At 39.9% G+C, this 9,296-nt stretch overlaps 1 protein-coding gene across 1 annotated transcript in view; it reads left to right on the plus strand.

The window, feature by feature from the left end:
• Window positions 1–9,296, plus strand: part of Gpbp1l1 (GC-rich promoter binding protein 1 like 1) — a 34,373-nt gene that overhangs the window by 12,955 nt on the left and 12,122 nt on the right. Inside the window, exons 3-6 of the mRNA XM_021160949.2 lie at window positions 473–585; window positions 2,857–2,986; window positions 3,732–4,021; window positions 8,617–8,689. Coding sequence (XP_021016608.1) covers window positions 526–585; window positions 2,857–2,986; window positions 3,732–4,021; window positions 8,617–8,689 — 553 coding nt within the window. The 5' untranslated portion in view covers window positions 473–525. The remainder of the gene's footprint in view (window positions 1–472; window positions 586–2,856; window positions 2,987–3,731; window positions 4,022–8,616; window positions 8,690–9,296) is intronic.

The following is a 9,296-nucleotide window of genomic DNA, read 5'->3' on the forward strand; positions in this document are numbered from 1 at the left end:
CTGGCCTCGAACTCAGAAATCCTCCTGCCTCTGCCTCCCGAGTGCTGGGATCAAAGGCGTGCACTCCACGCCCAGCTCATAAAATTACTTTTATAAGTATAATTTTGCTGCTGTTATGAATTATAATATAATCTGCTAAAAACAAAACCCTTGTAAAAGTGTCTCTTGACCACAAATGGGGTCTTGTCCCTCAGGTCAAGAACCACTGTTCTATATGTATTTATGGTAGGTGTTTTTGTTTTGCCTTTTTAGGCAAAAACTCAAGAATGTACTTGCTTGCTTCCTATAAGATTCTTTATTTCCATCATAATTGTGTTATTTAGAACTCCTGAGATTTGAAATCTTGAAAAGTAGTCTGCAGAGTTTTCAGGGTTTAAATCTTTTATGAAGGGGGACTGTAGGGTAGTCACAGACTCCTGTATACGCTGGTGTCACACTTTTAGAATCATGAGTGATTTGTGTTCTTGTTTAGATCCTGGCCATGAGGGTGGATGCCTCATCTTGCTAAAAAGACACTGGACCTAAATGGCGCAGCATGACTTTGTTCCTGCTTGGCTAAATTTCTCAACGCCACAGTCAGCTAAGGTACTGTCTTCATTCCTGTGCTAACTACCCAAACCTAACGGTGCTGTTCATCCCGAGTGGTGTGTGGCTTCTGTTTTGTGTTTCAGGTTGTGTTGCTGTTCTTGTTTTAGTTATTTTAATGAAAGAGGGTTAGTTATATTTTGTTTTTCATATATGTCCTACTTTTCCTCGGGTTTTCACATGTATTTATAGACTTCCCATTCTCTTAAGAATGTATTGATAGTTGGATAGAGAGATGGCAAGAACAGTTAAAATCGTTCTGTACTCTTGTAGAGGACACAGGTTTGACATCCAGAATCCACAAGGTGGCTCAGAACCATCCATAACTTAGTTCCAGGGGATCTGACTCCCCTCTTCGATCTTTGTGGGCACCAGGCATGCATGTGGTATGTGTAGCTACATAACATTCAGGCAAGACATTTATACATGTAAAATAAATAAATCAAAAATGTCTTTAGGAAAAAGTGTATGAATAATTATTCAGTTCTCATTAATATGTACCATAATGCCAGTGTCTCTATTTTTCTAAAGGTGTATGTGCACAGATGTGCAAATGCCCTTGAGGTCTTTGAAAAATGATGGCTGCACGTCTGTATTTACAGGCTAAGAAAATGAGGAATCTTGTTTTTTCTGTTGTCAGAGCAAAAACCCAAAAAGGTCCCTGTTCAAGGAAGGCTGAATGCTAGTTGATGAGTGCTTTGCTTGTGCCTTCTCCTCACATTTATGTAGCTATTTCCAGAAAAATTCAGGGAGAATCTTTGCAGCTCACTTCACTGACTCCTCATAATCATATCGCAGCCGGGCAGTGGTGGTGCACGCCTTTAATCCCAGCACTTGGGAGGCAGAGGCAGGCAGATTTCTGAGTTCCAGGGCAGCCAGGGCTACACAGAGAAACCCTGTCTCAAAAAACCAAAATAAAAAAAAAGAATTCGCATTTTTAGACATCCCATGTTCTAGTGAAGCTGGCAAATCAACCAAAGGTCTCAGGTTCAGTGATAGTCCCTGCCTTGGTAAGTAAAGTAGAATGGGAAAGCACAGCAGAAGATATATGTATTATGTCAACTTCAGGCCTCTGTATACTCACAAGTGCCCAGATACCCACTCAGGTACAGATCCAGAAAAGAGGTTTAGAATAAAAGTTTATGGAATAGGAATATTAGAACTAATCTATGATTATTTAAAAGCTTCTTTCTCTTGTTTATGTAAATTTAAAGACTTAATCTCCCTGAATTTTTTTTCTTCTCATGAATAAATAAATAGGGCTGATACTAAAATTACAGTATTGCCACAAATATGAAATAATGTTTAGAAGTATTTTAAAACTAAGGTAACACGTTAGTTGTGGATCTTGATGGTTATGCCAGTACTCTAAAAGCTGAGGCAGGAAGATTGCCATGAGTCCCATGTATAACTGGGCCTTCTTTTGTTTTTGGGTTTTGGGTTTTTGGTTTTTGGTTTTTTTTTTTTTTGGTTTTTCTAGACAGGGTTTCTCTGTATAGCCCTGGCTGTCCTGGAACTCACTTTGTAGACCAGGCAGGCTTCCAACTCAGAAATTCACCTGCCTGTGCCTCCTAAATGCTGGGATTAAAGCCGTGCCCCACCACCACCCTTCACTGTGGGCCTTTCTATGCCTGCCCTGACTCTTGAATAATGACATGGAGGCCTATGCTTATTCATAGTGCTTTCACTGTTCCCCAACTTGCTCTTAACTTAATATGAACCTGTTGGTACTAGTCTATGTCTGCGGCGGATTAGTTATCTCTCCTCAGTTTCAGTCATAAACTTCCAAGTCTTCCTATTTTTGACTTTTTCCTAGAGTTCCTTTCTCTTTGCTGGGTATCTTACCTTCTCGTCTACCTTTGCTATAGGCCATAGGCTTTTTATTTTAACCAATTAGAAGGCACCTTAGGCATGCAGGAAAGGACAGAGACACATGTTCACACCGTACATATAAACATCTCTGAACTGATGCAAACCTGGGTTATATAGGTAGTCCTGGCTTACACAATAAGACCCCGACTGAAAAGACAAAAGTTGTAGTCATTTCTTATGACACTTAACATCTATAAACACTTTTGTTTATTTGTTTAGTTTTGAGACAAGGTCTCCCCATGTAGCTGGCCCCAAATTCATGGCAGTCATATCTCGGTCTTAGTACTGATATTATAGACATTGTACTACCACAACAACTATTTTTGAATCACTGATTTAGAGCCCAGTAAGCTACTGAAGGAAACTGAATCTTTTCCTCTCTACACTTTATAATGTTAGTCATCTACAGCCACCTTTGACAAACACGGAGATCACCTATCCCGTGGAGAAGGTAGATTTGGAATAAGCCGTCGTCGACATAATTCCTCTGATGGCTTTTTTAACAATGGACCTCTACGGACTACAGGAGGTGAGTTATATCAAGCTGTTGTGTTGTGACCATATATATGTTTTGTTGTTTTTTGTTTGTTTTTGTTTTTCGAGACAGGGTTTCTCTGTATCGCCCTGGCTGTCCTGGAACTCACTCTGTAGACCAGGCTGGCCTCAAACTCAGAAATCTGCCTGCCTCTGCCTCCTGAGTGCTGGGATTAAAGGCGTGCGCCACCACGCCCAGTGTGACCATATATTTAAACTGCAAGGCACAGTAATGAACACTTAATGCCAACATTCACAAGACAGGCAAGTATATCTCTTGAGAGTTTTAGGCCAGCCTAATCTACCTATTTTCAAGAGACACAGGGCTAAATAAATAGTGAGACCATATCTCAGACCAAAATAAAAACAATAATGAGCTGCTATTTACACTAAACTCAGACTGGATGTATGCCAATAATCCAGAAATAGTCATTACCTAGTTTCTACACCTGTTTCTATGAATCATCTTTTCAGTTGAAAAACTAATTTAGAAGGGCTGGAGATTTAGCTCAGTGGTCCGGGCACTTTTCCTCAGTAGGAGCTCTTGCACCGGAAGGCTAGGAGAGTTGCCTTACAAAGAATGGTACATTTATTGGTTTCTTTGTATGGATTTCTCATTTAAAATATTTCCTAAAGCCTTTTTAGAAATAACTTTGACCAAATCAGGAAGCATGTAGTGCAGTTATTTCTGAATTTATAAGAAACAGATAACTAATACCTTACTTTTCTTGCTATTTTAGATTCTTGGCACCAACCCTCCCTATTCCGCCATGATTCTGTTGACTCTGGTGTCTCTAAGGGAGCATATGCTGGAACCACAGGGAATCTATCTGGTTGGCATGGCTCTTCCCGAGGTCATGATGGTATGAGCCAACGTAGTGGAGGTAGTAGTACAGGAAACCACCGACACTGGAATGGCAGCTTCCATTCCCGGAAAGGCTGCGCCTTTCAAGAAAAAACACCAACTGAGATTAGGGAAGAAAAAAAAGAGGATAAAGTAGAAAAGTTGCAGTTCGAAGAGGAAGACTTCGTAAGTATGAAGCTTTTAAATGCGCAGTTAAAAGCAACAGTGTCTTTTAAATAACACGGGGACCTAATTAACTTAATATATTTATTTGCAAAAGGGTCGCTCTGTTGTAGACCAGGCTGACCTCAAACTCATAGAGATATGCCTGTCTCTGCCTCTGGAATTAACAATGTGGGCCACTGTGGTCAGCTCAGGTCTCATGTGAATTTTTCTCTGTCTCTTCAGTCACCTTTATCATAAAAGTTTGTTTTCCCTGGATTTTGCTCTTTGTAAAATAACTATGTTTTGGCTGTTAACTATAGTCAGTGAAATTCAATGCTTTCTTTATTCTGTTTCTTTATTATATATGTGAGTGTGAATATACCTATGGCATATTCATGTATTGAGGACAACTGGAGTTGGTTTTTTTCCTTCCACCATGGGGATCCTGGGAATTAAAATAGGTTATATTAGGTTTGATAATAGGGACCCTTACTTACTGAGCCACCTTGCTTATCCCAAGAACATCCTTTAAAAATTAACTATAGGGACTGTAGAGATGGCTCAGCTGTTAAGAGCACTGACTGCTCTTCCGTAGGTCCTGAGTTCAAATCCCAGCAACCACATGTTGCCTCACAACCATCTGTACTGGAATTGATGCCCTCTTCTGGTACTCAGATATATAAAATAAATAAATCCTTTTTTTAAAATTAATTATAATATCATGTGAGCCTGTGAATGCACGCATTGTATATATGTGTGGCCTTGCATGCAGTAGTCCTCCAGATCTCAGTACAAATTTATAGTTAGTTCTTCCACCTTCACCTGAGTTCCAGGTCCATCCATCCATCCATCCACCTCTGTATCCACAGGCTATATCTCCTGCATCTCTCTTCTTCTAGAGTCCATATCTCTTGCAGGAAGTTCTGACTTCCAGTACCTGCACAACTATTAGCTGTCAGCTCTTTATTAAATAAAACCAATCAGGTAAAATTGTAGATTGCCTTAGACAGGTGAGGAAGAGTGAATATTTAAAAAAGGTGAAACCAGCGTTGGACCATTAGCTTTCTACCAGTACAGAATTAACAGTTGAATATACAGAGACACCTTCACATGGTGCGCCCCAGCAAGTATCTGTGAGTACAACTCAGTGACAGGGTTCACTTGTATCATAGGTATCAAGCTCTCTCCGGGTTCCAGCAGATCACTTAATGGAATCAGGAACTAGGAGTGCTTAGATTAAAGGCACAGTTCTTCTCTAGCATCTACAGAGTCCTTGATAAATGTATTTATATGGATCTATGTATGAACTAACAAAGAAAATACAACATATAATAACTGATAAAATAGTGATATAATAGTCCCTAAATGGGACATATTATATAACTACTTCTGATGAGAAAATAAGAAAAACACATCTCAAAGTACTAATGTTTTAGTTTTTGAAACACTGGCATTGCTATTTGCAGACTCTTAGGTGTATATCATACATAGGATAAAGTAGTTATAGTCGATCCTCCTCCTAGAGGGTGTAAACCTACCAGCCTTCAAGTTTGGGCAGGAGAAAAGGCTCCATGGATTAAGGACACTGGCAGCAATTGCAAAGGACACAATTCAGTTCCCAGCATTTATCTGGGGGCTGAAAATCATTTGTGACTAGTTCCAGGAAATTCAACACCTTTTTCTGGCTTACATATACACTAGGCATACATGTTGTGTACAGACATGTATGCAGGCAAAACACCCATTAATATAAAACAAAAACCCAAACTTAAAACCAACTTTAACTGAGTTGGGTATGTCAATACATTATTAGGTATTGTCTTTAAAAACTTGGGGTAGTGCTATAAAAATCTAAAAATAGAAGTTGATCCCCAAATTAGTAAACAACCTAGTATGTAGATCGTAGTATTAAAACACATTTCTGAACAAGATGTTTATAAAATGAAGGGTTGGGGTTTTTGGTTTTGGGGGGATTGTTTTGTTTTGTTTCATTCTACATAGGAAATATTTAAAGACTACTAGGGCTCTATCAAAAAGATTCATGGGCCAATGAGCTGACTCCATAAATTGAGTTGCCTGCCACCAAACTAAGATTACCTGAATTCAATTCCCTAGACCCATGTCAAAGGGCAGACCCTAACAAGTTGTCTCCTGACCTGCACACTCACTGAGTCACACGTGTTCCCATACACAGACTACAAAATACGCACTAGCTTAAAAAATAAGAATATAAAGGGGGATGGAGACAGATGCCTGAGCAGTCAAGAGCAGATGCTGCTCTTGCAGAGAACTTGCCTTCAGTGTCTAGCATGCACATCAAGTGGCTAACAAAGTCCAGCTTCAGGAGGATCTAAGCCAGCTGTCCACAGGCACACAAGCATACATATAGTTAAAAAGTAATGATCATGATGGGGCATGGTGGTGCACACCTTTATCTTAGCACTTGGGAGGCAGAGAGAAATGGATCTCTTGACCTTGAGGTCAGCTTGGTGTACATTGTGAGTTCCATGTCTTATAGCCCTGACTACAAGAGATAACAAATAACAAAAGGTCAAAGAGGTTATCTAAAGTCATTTAAAGATAACTATAATGGTTTACAAAGTGTACCCAGTTTAGTCAGTTACATACTTGCTTTAATGAGTGATAGAAGAACTTTGTGTATTATTTGCTTTTGTGGGTTTCAGTGATGTGTGTGTGTATCCATGTGTGGCTTAGCCAGCATGTAGAGCTCAGAAGACATCTTCCAGTTCTTACTTTCTACCTTTGGATATTGGGATTTTACTTGCCTCTCACACTTGCATAGCAAGCTTTTTACTACTGATCCATTGTTCTAGCCCAGTTGTCTATATCATTTTGAAAATATGTTTTTAAAAACTCAAGTTGTGCTGGGCGTGGTGGCGCACACCTTTGGTCCCAGCACTTGGGAGGCAAAGGCAGGCGAATTTCTGAGTTCGAGGCCAGCTTGGTCTACAGAGTGAGTTCCAGGATAGCCAGGGCTATATAGAGAAACCCTGTCTTGAAAAACCAAAAAAAAACAAAAACAAAAAAACAAAAACCCTCAAGTTGCTAGATAGATGGGTCAGAGGTTTAAAAATGAATGCTCAGTGCTCTGACAGAGGCTCACCTTGGGTGGATCACAACCCTCATTTAATGTCTTCTTCTGCCCTCTTCAGATACTTGCACTCAGGTGCAAATACACATAAACACATCATTTAGAAATTAAAACAGTTGGGAGATGGCTCAGTAGTAAGAGCGCTCTCTACTCTTCCAGAGGTCCTGAGTTCAATCCCCAGCACCCACATGGTGGCTTACAAGCATCTGTAATGGAATCTGATGCCCTCTTCTGATTTGTCTGAAGAGAGGGACTGTGTACTCACCACATACATAAAATGAATTAATTTTAAAAAAAGATGAAGAAATTTTTAAAAATCAGTGTGGTAAGATTGGGGATGCTGCATCAGTGGGAAGAGTTTCTGTTCAAGAACACATGCCCAGAGACCAGAGGCATGGCTCCGAAATTAAGCATACTTAGAGCCACCCAAGTGAAGATAACTTTAAAATCTGATTGTTTGAGATAGACTGTGACTGTGTGGATCTGGCTCTCCTGAAATTCACAAAGAAATACCTACCTCTGCCTCACCGGTGCTGACATTAAAGGTGTGGCCACCGTATCCTATACTTTATTTAAAAACACAAAACAGCAGAAGTGCTGAGTGCCTACTTCCCTGGTAAGTGGTGTCTGGCATGTATATGGCCGTGAGGTCAGTCCCTCACTGCAGGGAAAGGAAAGAAAGTACCCTTTTTTAATCTGTTAAAACAGTTTATATTCTGGACATCCCTTCTATCTATAAAATTACTTAAGTCTGAGCTAAACTTGGTTTGAAATTATTGAGCCTTCAGTTCTTTTTGCTGGGATTTGAACTCTGGACCTTCGGAAGAGCAGTCGGGTGCTCTTACCCACTGAGCCATCTCACCAGCCCGAGCCTTCAGTTCTTAGAATCATACGCTTCCAGCTTTGGAATTAGTCTTTGAGGACAAGTCTCGGTCATCACCTGTAACTTCTCATCTCTCTGCCAGGAATTACCCATTCCTTTCTCATGTCTTTTTATCATAGTATGATATTTTCTTGGCTACTAGCTTTATCTTTGTGATAGTCCTGTAACGACAAGGGCTTTTTAAATTGCTTTTGTATTCCTCATACAGTCATGCAATGTGGCTTTCTTCTACTCTAATGCAGTCTTAGAACTTCAGTGAATACCATGCATTTCACTGACACCATTACTCTCCTTAATTCTGAGAAAAACACCCCATATTCTTGTTCTGTGGCTTTTATGCCTTCTTTTTTCATACTCACCCTATAGAAAGATGGGAAAGTGCGTGTTTATATGTTATGTACATTTATATGTATAAGAATCCTATGACAAAGGAAATAAAATTTAAGATACAAATAACACACTGCCTGTTATTTCAACATACTACTTGTTACATTTTTGATATATGTTAAATTGGTTGGATCTGATAATAATTATTTGGTAGTGTCTATGGTGATGGCTACTTTGAAAAATTCTCAAGTAATGAGCTTTTTTTATCAACCATTTATATCCCTTCTTTCCTAGCCTTCTTTGAATCCAGAAGCTGGCAAACAGAATCAGCCGTGCAGACCTGTTGGGACCCCTTCTGGAGTGTGGGGTAGGTACATTTGACTATACTAAAAACACAGCTGAAAGAAATAAAAATTCTTCCTCTTTTTTTTTTTTTTTTTAATCTCGATTTTTGTATCTTCATCCCCTTGCCTGAAGACACCAACACCAGTTAGCTATTCACCAAGATAGGAAAATATAGCCAGGCGTGGTAGCACACGCCTTTAATCCTAGCACTCAGGAGGCAGAGGCAGGCAGATTTCTGAGTTCTAGGCCAGCCTGGTCTACAGAGTGAGTACTAGGACAACCAGGGCTATACAGAGAAACCCTGTCTTGAAAAAAAACAAAAAAAAAGATAGGAAACTATTCTATACCCATAAAACGATCCAAGCATAATAAGCTTAGAGGGCCCTAACTGGGGCATGGGTTTTTGCTGTTTGGTGGGTTTTCTGGCAGTTTGAGTAGTTTTAGCATGAATTGTCTGCTTGTTTAATAGTGTGCATACATACCTGTGAATTCAGATGGCCTTGACGTTCAGACTCAGGTGTTAAACTCTCTGGAGCTAGAGTTACAGGTGACACGGGTCCAGAGACCTGAGCTGAGCAGTCTTTCCAGCCCTGATGATTGTTACAGGTGACACGGGTCCAGAGACCTGA

This window comes from Mus caroli, chromosome 4 (assembly GCF_900094665.2).
Source record: "Mus caroli chromosome 4, CAROLI_EIJ_v1.1, whole genome shotgun sequence".
Taxonomy (NCBI): domain Eukaryota; kingdom Metazoa; phylum Chordata; class Mammalia; order Rodentia; family Muridae; genus Mus; species Mus caroli.